The sequence below is a fragment of the Cariama cristata genome, unplaced genomic scaffold (genome assembly GCF_000690535.1).
Source record: "Cariama cristata isolate BGI_N322 unplaced genomic scaffold, ASM69053v1 scaffold38697, whole genome shotgun sequence".
Taxonomy (NCBI): domain Eukaryota; kingdom Metazoa; phylum Chordata; class Aves; order Cariamiformes; family Cariamidae; genus Cariama; species Cariama cristata.
Window position 1 is genome coordinate 1 of NW_009625693.1, and position 20,129 is coordinate 20,129.

At 44.4% G+C, this 20,129-nt stretch overlaps 1 protein-coding gene across 1 annotated transcript in view; it reads left to right on the forward strand.

Annotated features, from left to right (window-relative positions):
• Nucleotides 1-5,575: 5,575 nt before the first annotated feature.
• LOC104164392 (ras-responsive element-binding protein 1-like) overlaps nucleotides 5,576-20,129 on the forward strand; it is a 49,325-nt gene continuing 34,771 nt past the window's right edge. Inside the window, exon 1 of the mRNA XM_009703702.1 lies at nucleotides 5,576-5,621. Within this exon, the coding sequence (XP_009702004.1) occupies nucleotides 5,576-5,621 (46 nt within the window). The remainder of the gene's footprint in view (nucleotides 5,622-20,129) is intronic.

Consider the following 20,129-nt stretch of genomic DNA (forward strand, 5'->3'; position numbering starts at 1 on the left):
GGGGGGAGGGCGGAGGGACTGCATGGCCATTGAGCGTGGCTCCAATCCTAGTTGAGATGTAGTCTTTAATATTTCTCAGCACAGGTTTCTACAGCGCACACACATCTGTGGCACTTGGTTTACACTTAAAATAATGCAACACTGTCCTTCTGGCAAACTGGGAGGTGCAGTTGGGGGTTAGTGGGTACTGCGCTGTTTGCATGCAGTTCCTCTATTGGCCCTGAAAAGCAGTTTTTGGAAAGCGCCATCCCCATTCTCAGTTACGTGAGCACAGGCTGTAAAACAGGGAGGTTGCATGAGGCACTGGTCCCAGCAGCTGAATCACAGCTTAGGCTTTTAGTCCACACTGCCTATCTCATTTGTCTCAATGCCAGGAGTTTCTCCTTGGAAGCACATTGGAGTCTTTTCCCCATCTCTCCTCCCTCATACCTGTTGAGTCCCTCCCCAGCAAATAAGAACACCTCCAAAGCAACCCCACCAGCTTAGAAATGACCCACTTGTGCTTCAGTAAAAATACTTTCCATGCTCCATCATCATTGTGTTTAAGAAATGGGGAAAACTGGAAACATCTCTTAATTTTCCTGCTTTAAAGGTGGTACCGAGTGGAGAAGATGAGGATTCCCCACCTCACTCTCCTTTGGGTACCTGAACGAGTCTGAGCATTGGGCAGGCTTGCCTGAAACATAATAATCCATCTTCCAAAAAGAAGTAGTAATTTAGAAGTACAGCTTTGCAGCCTTTCTGTGGAGGTTTCCACCCCAAAAAAAACCCCCCCGCCCCGTGTTCCTTCGTATGTTCACTGCCCACATAATGTTACCCACGGGATGAGGGTGGGAGGGGGAAGCTTGTTCTCTTTCATGTGACTGCAGCACAGTTAATAATTGTACCAGACTTCAGGCGCTCGTGTGACCAGAGGGATTGATCAGATTCGTAACTGGACAGAAGTTTTTCAGGCACATCTTTGTGTCTCAGCATCCCAGCAAATTCAGAGGAGGAGCCAGATCTGCCTTCTCTGTGATTGCTCATTTGTTATGAGCTGGCTAGTGTATAGCACACAGAGACAAAGGCTGCCCTGGCCTGAAAAGCCCCCAAAGAAAAGCAATATAGTAAATACATCTGTAAAACGGTGTTCAAGTTACAGACTGCATGCCTCTCATGCGCTCTCACTTGCTCGCTCCACCCCCCCCCCTTGATGCCTTAAAAAAGGGATGGTAAACTAGTTTGATAAAATGCATCAAGTGCTAAACTGTTGATATGTTTTATAAAAAAAAGAGGAGTCTTTGCTCAGGCATATGTTTCCAACACTTTAATCTTTTATGGACTGCATACTTGCTGTGGGAGTGGAAGAGGATGTTGCAGGCTTACTTTCAATGTACTTAGAAATCTTTCCCACAGCAAGAAAACTCCCAGAAAACATGTGAAACAACCGACTGGAAACCAGGAAGTTTCTGATGCCTAGCACTCATTGCTCTGAGGGATTTGCTGTGCTCTGGAGGTCATGCAATAATCTTTCTTCTTTGTTGGCTTCTCTAAGTTTATTTTACACATGATGAAGGGGTATGTGTGTGTTGCTGAGCTTTTAGGGGTCCTCGTTTCTATAGCGTGTTTTTGCCCCTGCTTCTTTTGTTACCGTACTCCTATGGTTAGTATGTCTGCTGGTTAAAATGGCTACTGAACCACCACCATGTTCTTGCCACTGGTCACCAACTGCTTAACCCCTGTCAAAAACCACCCAGCACAGCTTTGAGTTGATACTTTTGTTGCTTAGCAGGTATATTTCTGATCTTTGGGCTGTCCATTAACCCTGTGAGTACTGTAGACAATGACAACATAAATCGGCCGCAGTGATGAACGTACGTCCTGATGCTGTGATCACTGTTGCTGCCCCCGCAGTGCGCTCTGGTTAGGTTCGCATGGCATGCAGTCTTCTGGGTGTGTGGTTTGGGGGGTTTTTTTGCTTTGTTCCCCCACCCCCTTACCGCTTTGCATAGTTTTGGGGGTTTTTTTGAGGAGCTATAGAAGTTGCTAACGTAGAAAAGCAGCGACAGAGGCAGGAAGTTCGGCAGTTGAGGGCGGGTGGTCCTGGTGAGTCGATAAGGAAGATCCAGTTCCCTACAGTAAAGAAACCGTGCGTCCAGTTTCAGTCTGTGATGGACTCAGCGTTTTGTCTTCTGGCATCTCCTTTCCGTGTGCTGGAGTGCAATGGAGCGTGAAAGGAGTTGGAGGAGAGAAGGGGCTGCAGCATGGGTCTGGTTGCCAAAAAAAACCCCAACCACCTCGACCAAAAGGAGAGTTAACCGGAACATACCACAAAACAGGTTAGGCAGGACGCTGAAGCCAGATAGGAACCTTCTCTCGTGCTTTAAGGCATCTTCAGTACACCCTCCTCCCTCTACCCTTTCGGTGTTTCCCCCCTTCCCCTCATGAAACAGTCCTGTGCCGACTGGGTTTGAACGTGGGGCAGGCCGGCGGTTGCGGCGCTCGCTCGCCTGCTGCCAGCTGTTTCTCAAGAAACAGCGGGTGCACTTGTCCATGCCCGTCATCCCCTCGCAGAGCCAGCCCTGGGCGCGCCGTCCGCCTCTCTGCTGGCCTTCCTGCCCTCCGCTGGGTTGCCTTCCGAAATAGCGGGGGAGGAAGAGCAGCAAGGAGACAGGGAATGCTGGCGGGTGGAGCTTGGAGGGCTGATCCTCCACATAGTTAATCATTACTTGCAGCATAACCTGTTCCTGTTTTCTAGAGGTTTCACTGGCACCCGCAGCCAGAAGCATATGAGGACTATGTGACAAACTGCTTTCCGAGCAAGACGGTTTGCCTTGTAGCATGAAGCCCAGTGTCTAATACAAGACATCATTTCTTCTGTAACATGTTTATGCCTAATCGTTCAGTAAACATACCATATATAGTCCGGTTCGTGCTTGCTATAACACCCTGCTGCAGGGCGACTTTGCTAGTACCACACAGATTCCTTAGCTCCTGGTAACCGGCTGACAAATAGGATGTTGCCATATGCAACATAAATATTCCACACAACTGGGGTTTTTTACACTGCAGCTCATAGTGTATAAAGCACTGTTACTGATCATGGCAGTCTGAAGTCTGCCACTTTGAAAAACGAAGAGGATTATACAAAACAAGGTGCCCTTATCAAAGGATGGATCGGGTCCTACGGGTGCATTTTTGTTGCAGAATAAATATTCCACTCTTTATGTATTGTAGTTTGTATTTATGAATCAGTGTTTTGGGGACTTTTTTTTTCTTTCCTTTTTCTCCTCTCTCAGCTTTAAATGCCTGTTGCCTCCTAGGTGATGGGTCCCAAGCTAGAGCTATGATTCACTGCGGACTTTCTCTTTTCATTCTAGGTTTTCGTAGAATTTCTTCCCTTCCTCTTTCTCCGTGCCCCCTTTTTGTTTACCCTGTGCTAGCAGGGTACTGAGCATGGCAGAGGACATGAAGAGCAGCACTGCAGCTGGATTCACAGCTTTCCTAATCAGCTATTACATACGGTTTGCCTTGGGCTTTTTCTTTTTTTTTCTTCTTTTTTTTTTTTTTTAACATTGTGAAGTGAGTTCAGTAACATTCTGACTCTTTCTGTGCTAGCAGAAGTGGTTTGGGAAAAGGAGATGAAGCCTGCCGACTTAAACTGGAGTTAGGATATTTTTGCCTTTTTGTTCTTTCTACTTCTTGCCTTGTTCCTTGATGTGTGAGAAGACAGCGCAGTGGTATGGACCCCAGATAACCTTGCACAGAGCTTTCTGGCTGTCTGCTTGGTGATGGCCGTTAGCGCCTGGGTCTAGCAGTTTAGCGATGGGCAGGGTCTCCCGTACCACCGAGATGGTTGCTTAATTAGAGAGGATGCCTGTTAGATGTGGATCCATACAGGTGGATTTTCATCTGTGACTTGCTCCTTGTTTAGGCAACGCTTCCAGATGGAGAGACTTTGCAGGGGGGAATGTTTGGGTGTTACATAAATGGACGGGATACGCATTTCTCCGACTTGTCTCTCATTGGCCTCGTCAGGGTGAATTATGTCTGACTGCTTGGCAGTTAATTGGACCATCCTTCCCATTTCCTAAGCTGATAAGCCCCTCACTGTCTGCCTCAATCAGGCTTCTTTGTTTGAGAACTTACGCTGTAGAAGAACAGAATAACTACTTTCCTATGTACTGTAACTAAATGGAGTGCTCTGATTGATAAGTCTATGAAGATTTACCAAATTTCTTCAGCAGAATCCTCTCACAACGCTTACCTGTACCGTAACACCTGTAGCAGTTGATAGGCACTGAAAAGTAGGTATAGCTGGTGTGTTTAATATATACCTTGTCCCTTTCTGAAAGAATTGCGTTTGTGTTTAAGTTCTCCTGTGAGCAGCTTTATTCTGGCAGATCCTGGTAGACATGCAGGGTACCACGGGGGACTGTAGTTGTCTGTCTGTCAGGATCGTGTCTCAGCAATGGCTCCTCTTTACCTGGGAGTGTCTTTCTTGATGTGTCTGGGCCGTGCCTAGCTTGAAGTGGGTGTTGCCAGAAGGTGAGTAATAAATGATGATTAATCATCTTTGAGCTATGGATGAGTTTGTATGAAAAAGCACTAGGCTAAAGGCTGTGCTTCAACAAGCTCATCAGAATTAACCACGCAGGAGACAGTAGCATAGCATCCCGAAGGTCTGATTCTTCTGTCTCTTGACTGATTTTGTTTTGACTTCTGTGGATTTACTACATCTGGTTGATGGAGAAACATGGGTCCCTTTGTCTCCAATGTTAAATGATATCAGCATTACAGATTGCAAATGGGCTGAGTGATACAGAATTGTATGCACTAGAAGTAAACACCCTTTTGTTAGATTGCTCAGTAATCTTTTTGATGCGAAGGTGTGGTTATGAACCTTGCAGGTATGCATCCTCGTGTTTGTACCATTGAGTCTATGATACGAATGCATACGGAAGATGGAAAGGTACCAATTCCTGTGTTAATTAAATCTTGAAAAGTGATTTTATTCTACAGGAGACCACTTGTCCTTTGCTGTCAAAACTGTAAATAAATAAAAGTAGAAAACCTAAAGCCATAATGATTTTTCAAATAGTTTCCATTCTGAGTTTACATATTGATTTGAGCAACGCATTGCATCTGGTTGATCGTACAGTTATTTCTAAAACCTTTTGAGAAGTAGGATTTGTCACAGAAATCTTCCTTCTCCCCCCATCCTTCGACTATTTCTGGCAGCTTTCAGGGCCCTAAGCACACAAAGCGAGCATTGGAGGATTTGCTCCTTGCACAGAGATTGGAAGGACTGGGCTTTTCTGTTCTTAAAAAGCTGTCCAAAATGGGGTTTGTCTTGACTTGGGCATAGAGGATGCAAAGTATGCAAAGAAAATAAATGTGCATTGCATTGTGAGCCTATGTTTGTAGGTACACTCCAATCTCGGGAAGTGACCACTGATTTATTTTTCATTGTAGCTCTGAGTTGGTGGTGTTGAGCCGGCAGATGTCTGTGGCATCGCCCTAGGATGAGGAGAGGATGTAGATGCTGTTGGAGTTCAAGCAGCCGTTAGAGGTGTTCAGCTGTTATTTGTTCGTTATGTCGGAGAGACGTAGGAACTCGGGTGAGCTGAACGTGGGGCTTGGTCAGTAGGACCTGGTGGTCGCTGTCCCTTCCTCCTGAGGACTTGTTGGCAGTCATCAGACCCCAGACAGACAGCCGGTGGCCTCTGGTACTGTGGCTTCTTTTATTAGCATTTTTATTGCTTGACATTCAAGGTGATGGGTGGAGAATTTGCATTTGGATTTTCAAGTTTCTGGAAGAGTGTTTGTGCTCTGTATCTTGTCTGAACCTTACCCAAGCTGGTTCAAGACCAGCTAACAGCCACTGATTCAAAGGCCTTGCCACCTACCATGGGATCAGCAAGCTTCAGTCTTTCTGAGTGGAGGTGATGAGGAAAGAGGGGGAGGAGGTGTCCATGTCTTAAAAAAGAGCTGAAAAGGAGAACTACTCACTAAAGTTTTTGGAGAGAAAGATGCTGTGTGTGTAGTACTTAATGTGCATCGTGCTCTGCATGCATGGCAGCATACTTATGTGGCTTATGGGAGAGCAACTCAGTAGGCTGCAGTGGAGTCTTAGCAACTGTGAATGGAGAGAAAGCAGGAGGCAGCCTGGCTTCCCTGAAAGAGCTAGGGGAACATCAGGGATGGAGAAGTTTAGGAAGTGTTTAGCCTCAAAATTAGGGCAACTTGAAAATGAATTAACTGCTGGGCCTGTAGTGATCTGTGTGTTCATGTATGTATAGGACTTTAAGCACAGAAAGGTTTGGGGTGAATCTGGAAAGGGTCCATCTTTAAGGAATGTAGTTCTTCTGGCTTCCGAAATAGCTTTTTGTGTAGACAGCATGGAAAACGATTACAAAAACAAGTATGGCAAGACACTTGATGAGATGGGAAACTGACAGTGCTAAGGCTGCGGCTCTTGGGCTTGAGTGATTGTGAGAGAATTGCAGGTTTTTTCTCCTTCCTTTTTCCAAGCAAACATTTTCTGACTCGTGAACAACCACAAGTGGAGTTTATCCTACAGTCTTAAAGTCAGCAACCCCAAAAATGCATTGAAAATCTCTCTTGACTTTTGGAACGGGGGGGTGTGACAGCAACTGGACTCAAGGAGAAAAAGAGACTTTAAATGTTTGCTGGCAATTCCATCAGTGTAGTCTGAGACTTCGTCTGCTGAGATGTCAGACTGTCCACTTTCACTGTTTTGGAGCGGGGGTGACTGGGACTGACCAGACCAGTTTTTAGGGAGCTTAGTTAGCTTCCTAATTTCCAGGTATACTGAGAGTCATCAGGGACAGGAGTGGAGAGAAAATATCAGCAAGTTCCTCTGCATGAAGGAGGCTGGGTTGCCAAGAAGATTTTCAGTTGGAGATCACCAGGCAGCTTTATTACCTTGTCTTCCCTTGCATGCGGCTCTGCCAAACTTTAACCATTTGTGCTGAAACACTACATGCCAGGTGTTTAGCCTCAGGCCACATTTGTTTTAGTTGAAAGAAAAATAAGTAATAAAAAAAAAATTTCTTTAGCCATTTTTAGGAATGCAGCTAAGGGAAAAGTATCTTCAGGTTTTGAATTCTTTTTCACGTCCTCTCTTTTCTTACTGGAAAGAAGAAAAAACTGCAACAAACCTAGCATCCCTAAAAAAGGGGGAGAAAATCTGACCTGTTCTTCTAGTCCTCAAAGCTGTAATGTAGAGGCACTGAGATTTGGGAAGGGTGAAGTGGGTGGGAGATTGCAGTTATAGCTATCGATTGAATAAGCTTGCTATTGATTATCATAGCTGATAATCGTCAGCAATGGTGATTTCTCCAGTGCATTCTGTTCTTAATGTCTGTTGCAGTAGAGATGGTAAAAAGGACTGTGCGTGACCTAGTGAAAACCAAGTGTCCTTGTGTCCCTCTTACTTCAGACCAGAGTCAGTCAGTTCAGCTCTGTGAATATTGAAGTTGCCAACCTAGTCCCACATCTTGAGTTAGAGATTTAGCCATCTTGTATACCTCTGTATTTGTCTGCTCTTTCACGTGCAAAAAACAGATGGGGAATGCGTGACTGTGATGTACAGGTATAGGCATAGAATTTCTGGTTGAGAGGTTTGTCAGTGTAAGATGAAAACGTTGTTCTCGTGAATGTGCTTTACTTCGTAGGCACTTCTGTTCCATATGGAGTAAGGGTAGTCTGAAAGTTGTCTGACAAGATTTGCACACCTTGCCAGACACCACTGGTCTCCTAAATAAAAACAAAAGCCCAGGAGTTCCTAAATACCTGTGCGTATGATGTAAACAAACTTACTGATGCAGGGGCCCCATAGCCCTCCCTTGCAGACTGCAACTTGCACTGGAACCTTTGTAGCTTCTCTTGAAGCAAATGGATCTCTTCCATAGAATGGGCCTCTTGGTATCAATTCATTAGCAAGACTGAGGCCATGATTTGTAATGAGCCCTTAGGTGTAATTTGCAATAGCCTGCTGACTGTATCTTACTAGGCTAATGTGGGTGCAAGAGGGAAACAGATTGAGGCTGGAGTAATATTTACCTTCGCTTCCAATCAGGAGGAGTATCTAGAGCAAAAAGGAATGTGCCACACCTAGGACCTCTGGAGTGGAGTTGGCTTTTCTGGGAACTTGGGCCACAGAGAGTGAAGTACCCCTGATGCTGTATACGCAAGGCAAAGGCGGTACTGTCTTTAAAAATATGCATATGAAAACGGAACTGGAAGTTACTGCGAAGCCGCATTTGCAGGTATCATAGCAAGGAAATTTTTAGAAACCAGACCTGAAAGGTTTTACAGCAGCGAGTATCTCAGGATACTCCCTGACATTTCTCATTTGCTTTGCTGAAGTGTTAAAAGAACCCCTGGCTTCCATAGTTATAGCTAGCAATTAATAAATTACTTTAGAATTTTGTTTTGTTTTGTTTTGATTATATACAGTGTGTACGTATAATATGTATTTCAATGTGCATTTAAAACATACTTTTTCTTGATTATGGAAGGGGAGACCATAGAAAGAGTATTTTAATGTTCTTTGGCAGGACACTTGATTGAAGTCATTTATTGATATTAAGCACCCCAGAGCAATATTGAATAGCTGTGTCCTCCTCTGTTTTGAGAAACTCCTCAAAATGAAAGAAAAATCCCTTTTTTGTTTGTTTTCCAAGAGAGAAAAAACCTGAATTTCAACAAGTTAAACAGTTCAGCGATTCATATTCCATTTCTTGTGAACTTCCCCCTCTCCCCTGAGCCCAGCCACTCTTCCCCTCTGCTCTTGCCCACAGAATTAACATGCAACTAATTTTAGAGGTGGGTTTACACATTTATTTTAAAAACGCTGCAGTCTCCATCTCTGGTAATCCACCAGGTGGAAGCAGATGTGTAGAATATCTGTACATGCATTTGTAAATCGGAGTTTGAGCAGGGGGGGTTTCTAAGAGGGCAGCGTGTGTGCAAAGGCGAGGGAACCCTTGACCATGCAATACCATCAGTAAAGCAAAAATTTGCAATTAACCACGGGCTGGATTCGTTGGTGGTTTTTGTTCATGTGGTGGGCTGAGTGACATTGTATTAGCCAATTCTTCTGATGGATGGTTAGAGATCAGTTGCCTGGCTGTTCTGAATTACAATAGGGAGAAGGCTGTCGGGGAGGGGACGGGGAGAATAAGATAGGAAGTGGTTTCTTAGAGATGGGTGCTCTTCTTGTGCTAACAGAAGTTTTGGTCTGGTAGCCTCACGTGTGCTTTTCTGACCTACAAGCCTGTTTGTAGCTTTAAAAATCCTGATGTCTTCTTCCTTTCTGCCTGCCTTCCCATTAACCACCTGGCACCCCTGTACCTCTCTGCTCGTGCAAAAAATGGCATCTTTGAAGTTTGGGGGATATCCCTTTTGTATTCAGCCCTCACAGCGATTTTGCTTTGAGTGCATCTTTGTCTTGTCTGGAAATATACTAAAAGTGCTAAAAGTTTTATTTTGTTTGATTGAGGGATGGGTGGGGGGGCAGGAGGAGTCCACGTGGTATCAAACAGGAAGCTTGAGGTAGCTCTGAGTGACCTCCTGAAACCATCCCTCCGGCCTGCGAACGCTTGCTGTTCCCTAAAGGCAGTCATTTGGAAAGGGGCTGCGCTATCCAGATTAATCTGCCTGCTGCCTTTCATGCAGCTGAAACACTGTGGCCGTGTACTGCTGCAGGTTTTTGTTCTGTCCTTTTACGGTTTTTGTCATTGCTTCTCCATTAACCTGTTGCAGTAAAATTCGTGTCACTGCCTGACAAACTGCTCTTAATAACTGAAGCTTTATTTATAGAGCAAAGCCTGGACAGTAAGGCTTGTTGAACATATATTGGCTTAAATAATTTCCTTACTGACTTGTACTCTTTGAGCTTTGCTTAATTCTGAGCATGTTACAGAAACAATCGAATTGCCTAAAAGTGAAGTGTTCGTTTCCAGCTATACCAGTGAAGATATTTGCATTTTAAGTCCAGAGTTGCAAAACTTGGTCCTCTACTTGTACTCGGTGCATGTTAGGACAAAAATGAAATGGAGGAAGAGCTGAAAGCAACCGTTTGCATCACTTGAGGCCCAGTGGGAGCTGAAGGTCAGGATCACTGAGAATTAATCAGTTCACTAGAGAATATGATAATGCAAGGAAATGATGGTATTGCAATAAGGTTTTCTTTTTTTTTTTTTATTAATAGCAGAAACTTTAAAAATAAAAAGAGAGCAAGAGAAAGCCTGGGAGCAGAAGTGGCCTGAAGGGGAAATGGCCAAGACCAGCTTAGAAACGCAGAGAATGGTGGTTCAGGAGTGCTGCTTCGCTGCGTCTTTGTGTGAAACTCCTTTCTGTCTTGTGGAGGGGGAGAGAGAGATCACAGCCCTGTGAAATCTGACTTCTTAATGCTGTTTTGAATAAAGTGACATAGTTCTGGGCCTTCCGCTTTTCTTGCAGATTGAGGATTTTAAAAAGGGAATGCTGGGCCTGCGGAAAAGTGACTATAATCGCAAATCTGAAAGCGGCATGTGGGCCTTTCTTGTCGTTTTTAACAAGCCAAAATGTCGCAGAAATCTGCCCAGGCAAACTTTTGGTCCTGCTGTGCCCCAGTGCAATAATTATAATGCAGAGACAGCTGATGGGTCACATCTCCAGCCCCGCGCAGCGTTACGACTTGCTACCTACATTCCATGTTTAGCTTTGAGCGATCAGATGGTGCAAGCAACGTGAGCTAGCAGAGCCTGAGGACATGCAGCCAGGCAGCACGTCCTTTCCCTCTGCAGCTTTGGTTTCTTTTCTCCACTTCTGTCCCATCCCGTCCCCTTAAGGTGATGCATTTTACAATAAATACCACTCTCTGGGAGGGGGTCAGCTACCCGTGCGGGAGCATGTGTGCCATTCCCACTGTGCTGTATGTTAAGTCGAAGGGCCCAAGGTTTGTAAATATTGTTTCTAAAGTACATGAGGACTCCAGGTGAGCTGCTTGCCCTACTTACCAGGGACTCTGGAGCTGTGGTTGGTACATGTGGTGGCGCATGGTGGGTGTTTCAGCATTGTTACTGGTGTGACTTAATGAAGCATGAGTTGTATTGGAGGGGGTAAATTTTGTCTTTGTGCGTGGCGAAAGGGTCATTTACAAATGTTTACAAACAAACAAAAAAGTTGAAAATTATGCTTGATTCAGCCCTGTAAAGACTGAGGGAGGCAGGGAGGGAGGGGAATATTTTGGACTTGTGTTTGCTTTGTGCTTAGCACTGTGCAAAAGGTACACTCAGTCCTTGATCTAGGAAAAATGGGGTAGGTAAGCAGAAAACTACTAACTCATTGCCTGGGACTGCTCTTGCTCTCTTCCTCCCCTCTTCCAGGGATGCTATGGGAGAGGTACAGTGCAGACATTTTAATTGTGGTAGTTTAGTTTATTGTGAACGTATTTTCACTGAGTTTAATTGGAGAACTGAACTTCAGGCAGACTTTTAAATGATAGGGGTGTTCTTTATGGCAGAGGGCTTGCAAGCGAGCTCTGAGCTGGAGAGAAGGGCGGGAGGAGGGAGTCTGGAGATGGAGCCGACTGTGGATTCATTCCACTACATCTTTTCATCTTTCCCTGGTACTGCAGCACCATGGGAGTAGAGTTACTGACAACATTCTTGCTCAGGTCTCTCATCCCTCACTCAAATAGAGGGTGTAATTTGACGATGTCTCAGCTCCCCTGTGTGAAGGCTGTTGATGAAACTATATGTGTGTACGTTTTTAAGTGAAAAACAAAAAAACCCACAAACAAACGTAAATCTCAAACCGGATCAGTTCCACGATCCTGGATCAATGTGTGGTTGCACAAACACTAGGACTAGCATGAGGCCGGAGGGAGAATGTGTGGCTGGAGCTGCGGGGTGAAGTGAGGACTGGCAGTCTGTCCTTCTGAATGACAACCGTGACTTACATCAGGTTAAATCAGTCAGTGCACTGCAGGCTGAGGCGAAGCAGAATGGATTAAAACCAGGTTTTCACTTCTAGCCTTGAGTTTCCTCGCAACTGCAATTCTACGTCAGCATGTGGGGGTACATGTATTTCTGCATCCCAGCTGCTGTGGAATATGAGAGACATCTTTTTACAGGACAGTTCTCGCAGTCAGTATTCACTACAGTTTTCCTTATTCGAACTGCTGTGTCCACAACTTTCCCAAATAGATTGCAAATCTGGATTTTTATCTCTTCCTTTTCCATCCATATCAGCTGTTATCGGCTGCAAACAGGTTAACAGTGAGGCTGCTTAATGGGTGGCCGCCTGGCACTGCCTTTAGGCTGATGCAGATCATTTCTATTGGCCAAGGTTATCTGCCTGCTGACCTTGTAGCCAGAACTCAGTCTCTCGTGGCAAGGTAACTGAGAAAAGGAGGACTTCTGAAAGAATTCGTAAAGGCTGGAATATCCTTTCTGCCTTTGTAAAAGCCATGTTTTATTTTCATCACTTCTCTGAATGAGGAGAGAAAGGGCCTTGATGTTAAGTTTGCAAATTTGGAGAAGGTCATGTTTGAAGATTCTTTTGTTCTAAAATCCACTGAGGAAACTTCCCAAATTTAGCATGGCAAGAGGCTACTGTACCATAACTCGACTTAAAAGCCCACTTTTGCAACTGTACTTTTTTGGTTGTTTGCTCACTGAGCATTGATAGCTTGCTGTATGTGATACACAGCATCTGATTTCTTCCTAGCTGTAGCCTTTCACACCAGAATGTCTTTTCCCTTGGTTGCAACTGGTTCAGTTTACTGGACTAAATATGTTTGCCTGCTTTTGGGACGAAGAGGGACTTCTGTTAGCTGTGTAATGGAATGAGACACAGGGATTAATGGGGGGAATGGGGAGAAAGGGAGGAGTCTGGTGGGGTTTCTTTTTTTTCTAGAGGCATCAAGCTCCTCCCGTAGTGAGGGAGAGCATAGTACATCGAACCTAAAGACCTTTAAAGTACATGCTGAAATGGATGCTGGGAAGATACAGTACAGTGCTTGGGCACAACTCCAAGGCTCCCAAGGCAAGTAATATTTAAACAAGCTGAACAGCCCCTTTCGGCAAGCAGCAGGAAATCCAGCACTGAGCTTTGTGTTGTTGCATGGTCAGCAGAAGATAAAAGCTCGGGCTATGCAGCTGGGGTTCCCTCCTATCACTGGATGGCAAACTGTTAAGAAAAGATAAAAGGACAAAAAAGAACAGGGGGTCATCTTATTGAAAACCATTCCTTCATATTTTAAGCCGTCAAAGTACTTTGAAATTCATCGGGCCTGATGTAAGTCAGAAACGGCACCATCGGCAGCTCTGGTGTGTGGGGGATCTTTTGCATCAGTTGGCAGGCGAAAGGTGAATTTGTCCCTCTGCTTCACCAGAGATAAATGTTTAACATGGGTAGGACTGTGATACGCATAGGTGCCTCACTGCGAGCCTTACATCGGGCAGGAGCTTCCCAGAACTTTTTTAGGAGCAGGGCGTGTAATGGTGGGGTGGCTGCTGCTGACTGGGGGTTTCATTCTGAACTGCAACCAGCATTCAGCTGTTTACAGCCTTTCCAGGTCCTGCTTTCTGCAGCTGATCCTTGGTTAGGGACTATTTTAACAATGAGGAAGGGAATGTAAATGAATGAGATTGCTATTTCAAGTCCTCTGGTAATTATTTTCTGTATTCCTCCCCTCTGTCCCTCTTCCTTTTTTCCTGCATCACAGCGCTGGTGTCTTGGGAAGGAAAATCCTTCAGAGCATTTGTTACCAATTTAGCAGCAAGTACGTGCTCAAATTTGGGATTTCTGAGATCTGTGTGTGCCATATGTAGGCAAAATGTAATATTTGCTAGTTCCAGTAGAAGGGAAGAAACACAAATTTGCTGTTCTTCAGATAGTGTTTCTTTAATCTAGTGAGACTTACATTTGTGCAGCCTTTTTGTTTTGGTAAGATGGTTAACCGTCCTCCCTAGGGTGCCTAATTACTTATCGTGAACTAATCAGTCCCCTGGGTATATGAAGGGATGAAACACTGCCAAGATAGAGCCTGTGACTTCCCCCAGAGGTGTGATAACCCTCCCAATTACCCCACCCTTCAGGGAGCTTCCTTACTGCTATTTTAAAGACCTTGTTACTTCAGAAATTATCCATGTTTAGAGATTTTAGGAAGTTTTAAGAAAGTATATTTGCTGAAAAACTTTTGAACTTGTCAAGTTTCATATTTTTTATGCCAAATCTGTATTGAATAATGTTTCAAGTTTGATGTGAAATGTGCTGAACATGTTGCTGCTTTCACTTCTGTTGATGAAAGTACCTACCTGCATAGCCTCCGTGGCATGCTGGACCCTAACAAATGAGGAAGGGGACGGCTTCTGTTTTCAGCTCTCTGTAAGCAGGGATGGCGAAATCTTCTAGCTTCAGAAACCTGTTTGAAGTTTAGATGAAGGAACAAGTGAAACAAATCTGGTGGTGACTCTCTTCTAATTTTTAGTAGAATGATAGTTGCACATTACCATGTGTGAAATGAGTGGGTAGATGAAGAACAGTTTTTCACCTTACAATGAAAAATTACTTAGCTGGTGGTTTTGCTTGCTTTCTCCTTTTAGTTTCTTGTATCAACTCAATCAAATATGTGCTAGTCTGCTCTACAGGTGAGACTACTACCAATTTCTTGAATTTGTCTCTTGTATCTCTATGTTGAATGGCTGAGCTCCATAAGGCGTATAAAACTTAGTACAGAACAATAGTGTCTGAACTGGAAGTGGAAAATAGCTCCTCCTATTCAGTATCTGAGTGAAAGTATAAGTTCTGGTGCTGAGGTTTTCTTTGTCCTTTACTGTTGCTCTGAATGAACATCATTTTTATATGAAGTTTGGAGGATGGGATCTGTCAGTTAGGTAGAAATACAGTTTGTTCTTTTAAAGAGTTGTAACCCAATCAAAGAACAATATCAGAATTTTTTTTTTCTTTTGTAGCTCTTTTAAAACACTTTATATCTTGTTCACCTCTAGTTGCAGAGTAGATTCTAAGTGACCTCAGCAAGGTTAATGTAAATATATATATATTGCCATAGTATGTACTGGCTTAAAACTGTAAAGCAAGGTGATTTCATTTTTAGAAATAAAAGAAGGTGGCTGTGTGAGTGTGTCTGTATATGTGACTGAGAAAATGTTCACCTGGAAACATCACTCCAAAAGAAGTATAAATTTCAGTATCATAGGTCTGATTATGATACTTCAATGTTGCTTCGCTGTGTGCGCGTATATGAAAGTGATTAGTCAAGGTTCCAGTGGCAAACTCTTGCTGTCCTCCTGCAGAAATCGGGGTGGGTGTGAGTGGGTGCACAGGCCACTTGGTCGATTTTGTTGTTGTTGTTGTTTTTTCTCTATGGTGAAGACTTGAAACTACAACTTTACCCAGAATTGGGTTAAATCTATGCATAATTCATACTAGTTTGTTTCAGGCTAATGTTTTGGTATATTATATGTCAATAGGAGTCAGCAGAAGGAAACGAGTTTCCTTTTTCATACCTGAATTGTGGGAAGAATTGTCTGTATCATCTGTTTGATGGCAATGTGTGAAGCACTAGTGGTGGCATTGGTTTTTTGGAAGAGGAGGGTGGTTTTGGACTGCAGACATTTTTGGCTGGAGGAATAGCAACTTGAAACTTTACTTACTGAAGAAACCTGTTCACAATTTTGTCTGTTTTTTTTTTTTTTCCCCAGCGTTCCTGAAATAAACTTCCTGCAATTCTTTGCAGTGTGCAGGTGTCCAGACTCCCCTTTACTCATGGTCGCCTGTGCAGCCCGCCAGGCGACTGAAGGCTGTACCTAAAATTCTGCCAGCAGTGCAGCGAACGGCAATAGTCTTGATATAGTTACGGTGGACACCCTGTACAGCTGCAGGCTGTAGCATCCCCTCCTAGTCCGAACAACTGAGTATTGCGTTCCAGGAGTCTACACGCGTGGAGGACTGCCTGGAATAGAAAAAAGAAAGCTGCAGAGACTGTAAGCTTCTGCTTGATCCGTGGGGCTGTTGTGCCGAGGAGCATCAAAACTTTGCTGGATGGATCCGACAGCTCATTGCAGAGTAGAGGGTCAGTCTTGCTGGTTATTTGCAGTTATTAACCTTAGTGGAATTTTATTTTTTTTTTTTGCTTTGTTTTTATATTTTTCTCTGTGTGCATAAGAGGAGTGTGGCCTTGCAACCAGAATGCTCATGTTCAGGAAACTTAAGGCTGTTCCTACTGAAGGGCTTTGAAGATCAGCAGGCATTTCCTCCAGCGTTTACAGCATTGTTGGAGGAGCCAGTTGCTGCAGAGGTCTTCAGGCCTATCCTCCCGACTTTGGTCATTCCTTACCTCACCAGCACGTGGATTATGCTGTTTGCAGACTGTCTAAGCTCCACAATGACCTCCGTGGATTCCTCATGAGCTTTTACAAGGCCAGGCCTGTGTACTTTGTAAAATCCTTTAGAAATGCCTGCTAGGCTTTTAAAGTCCCAGAGCAAAGACTATACTACAAGGAACTTGGAAGGTCAGCAGCTGGATGTAGTTGTGGATGAAGGGGGAATTTGTGTGTGTGTGTGTGTGTGTATGCAGTTCTTGTTTTGAAAATACGTATTTTTAAAGTCAGATAGATGTAATTTCTGAGAAGGCTTCTTGTACTCATCTGATAAATCTGGGGGACTTTTGAATTCCATAAGAAATTGTTGAACTGGATCCCTGTGCCCTTTTTTTGCACGCGTGTTGCAGTCTATGAAAATTAACAGATGCTGTTTCATTTTGTCAGTGTGCAGGAAGCACCTCCCACAGGTTAGTTTCACTGTGTGTACTTCAAAATAGAAAGAAAACTCATACTGAAGAATACCATTGGCAAGTAACACTGATGTTTAAAATTTTCCTAGTGGCTTTCCTGTGAGGATCTCAACTTGGAGAGGCTTGCCAGCACCATCTACTGCTGTAATTAATTTACCTAACTAAACCAAGAAAGAAACTTTGTATTTCAGAATTTAGAGCTTCACAACCAACCCTGAAGGCTACCTGCCTGGCTGGTATCAGCCAGTGGGCATGCTCACAAGACACTGGCACTGGCAACTTGTTCATCAGTAATTGGAGAGAGACGTTTTTCTCAGACCTGGGATCTCCCTTCACCTGGAGGAAGCAATAAACCTCAGTTTGAGTGATTTGTGGTACTCTGGCATCTATGGCAAATCTGTATCTAGAATAACCCCAGGTAGAATTAAACAGCTAGCTTGTATCTTTTAACTCTGGTTCAAAATAACAAGAGAATCGCAACCGATGGTCATCTATATTTAATATTACATGGAGATGATGGAGATGATGTATATCTGTGCCTGGTCCTTGGTAGTCTGTAGGAGGTGGTTGACTTGAGACCTGTTTGTGCCTCAAACAGTGGAGGGCAGGGGTTGGCTTTGGCTTGTGGTTCTGCAGAGGGTCTGCCTGTTGTGGAAATACAAGCTAGGAAGGAGCGCTACAGGTTATCTTCCTGGTGAAAAAGCTATGTGACTGCTTTGGATATTGCAGTTGGAGGCTGATGTTAGAATTACAAGTGCCTCCTAGGGTGGATGGGAGAGCGACGGTTGTACAGCATGCTTCTGAATCCCCTTGCTCCGGCACATCTCTCTTTCCTCCCTGTGGCATGTGGTTTTCCCTCTTAAAATTTCAAGCTAAAACTCTCTTAATTAAAAAATCTATTTCGGCAGGTATTGTCTTGATTGTAGATTTTTTGTTGTTGTATGGAGAGTGTGATAGAGGGGGAATAGTTCCTGTGCTGACCAGAAACAGAAGACAGGAAGATAATGATGTTAACAAGGTGGGGGAGAAAAGGAGGTGTTTGTTTAGAAAAAGCCCAGTCGCTAAAGCCTGTGGAGCAGAGGAACCCTGCTGATAACACAGATGAAATAGTCTGCCTCTTTCCTAACTTTAGAGGAGTAGAGCTTTGTAATAAATGGCTGCCATGTGGCAGCTGTCTCCCAGCTTCGTGAACCTGGCAGTAGTTAATCCTGTCAGCAAGTCATGCTCCCTGGAAAAGAGCAGCGAGAAGTGCTGCAAACTCTTGAATCATTCTCTCTGCAAAATATTTGCACGTTGCATCTCTTTCTGCTTAAAACAAGTTTGGTAATGTGGTGGAGGTTCTAAGCTTTAAGTAGCATTAAAGTGCAGCTATCTTGGCTTTGAAATAAAGTGTTAGAAACATGCTTAGATGTTGCAGGTTTTTTCCCTCTTTAAAAAAAGAAAAAAAAGCCATTTTAGTTTTGGAAGGTATATGTTCCAGGGTACAAAATGTGCTGTGTAAAGAAGGGATGCTTGTGTTGCCATCCGTGTGTGTTAAGAAATTATGGGTTGAGCATCTGAGATCATGATTATCCTTAAAAGCCTGAGGCTTTAAAATTAACCTGTTCACTTCATTTTGCTTTTTGTATTTTGCTAAGCATGTAATGTTTCTGTCCTTTCTCTACAACAGGGAAAACTAGAACTTTGACTTAAGAAAAAAAAAAGTTTGAGATTTTTGTGCAGTAATGTAACACCGTCATTTTTTTACAGGGCTCGTGTTAAAATCATAATGGTTGACAACTCTACCACCAGGAAATTAGTTTTAATCCCTGTAATTTCTACTCTTTCTTTTCTCATGTTGTGCATCATTTTACCGCATTATTTTGCGAGGCGTAAAGTGCTTTGGCTTGCTACTTGGTACGGTGCTCCAAGCAGAGAGTGCACTGGCATCTCCTGCAGAGACACTGTGGTTGGGCCGCGAAGAATGTGTTGGGGGCTCTGTGGTAAGCGAACTGATGCTCTCCCCGTTGGCTTCCCTGTGCAAGGAAATTTGCTAGCATGTGGGTGTAGTTACAGTGGTGAAATGCCATGTGGGACATAGCTACTCCAAAAGGAAAGACTCTTTTCCTGGTTTAGCTTACCCTGTTTCCAGAACGGTTTCTGTAAAATTGCCTGTGCGTTCAGGCCCTCTGTGAAGTTCTCTTTAAATCCATCCTGGAGGAAGAGGATCACAACCAGGGTGCCGCACAAGAAGCAGGGCACTAGCACATGAGATTTGCTGTATCTTCCTTGGCGTGATTCATCCTGCCTCTCTAATCCGTGCCAAACCCATCCTGCTGTGCACACACAGCTCTGGCTACACGTGAAGAGCAAGCATGAGGGGGTGAAACATTTGCTTGTTTCTCCCTCAAGAGACTTGCTTTAAACCTTCACCTCAAGTCCCAGGTCCGAAGCTGCCCTTGGCTGAGCTGTTGGCCATCAGGGTGAGGGACAGGGATGCGGACAGGCCCTCAGACCCTCCCTCCCTCCCTGACAGCTGCAGGCGCCAATTGCCAGCGAGCAGCCTGGCTGCATGGTTTCGTGGCTTTTCTTCCTCTCGTTACGACCGTTCCTTCTTGTTTCTGTGATGCTGTGCAAAGGAACAACCGGACGGATTGTGTCGTCTCGGGGTGGGTGCCTGGGCATCTGCACAACCAGTTGGTACGGCACAGGAACCCCTGTTTTTTCAGAGACACCAGGGGCTATTGATGGCAGACTGGGGCTGTGCTGCTGCTGCACAGATGCTTGCTCTTGGCCCACCTTAAAAGGACAAGATATCCCATGGTTTAGACTGGCCATATATCGTCAGGGATGTCAGCATCTCCATCGCAGCTACCCGGCAGAGCCCTACGTCCCGCTTCGCCCGCCCCATGTCCCTGCAGTCTCTCCTCAGTTGGAGCCGAGGGGAACTGTAATTTAGACAGTTCGGAGGGGAAATTGCTTTTCTTCTCCGTTACTCAGAGATGTTTTCCATCTGGCTCTCCCAATTGCAATCCATATAACTCACCCCTCGGGCTCTCGGACAAGTATCTTGTTCCCTCAGCACAGTGCTTGCTTAGCCATGTAGGTGACAGGACGTCAACCTATAGCTTCCCCACCCCTCAGGGTTTTAAGTTAACTGGGTTTGGCAGGGCAAAGCAAAAATTAAAAAAAAAAGAAAAAACACAAACCCACAGAGCTACATTTTAGATTGTTTCCTCATTTTGCATCTTTTGTCCTCTCTTGCTTGTCTGAGGCGGCAGCAGCAGCAGTCGAGGTTTTGTGCCCTGGAGCCATGCTTCCCTGGGGTCGCTGGAGC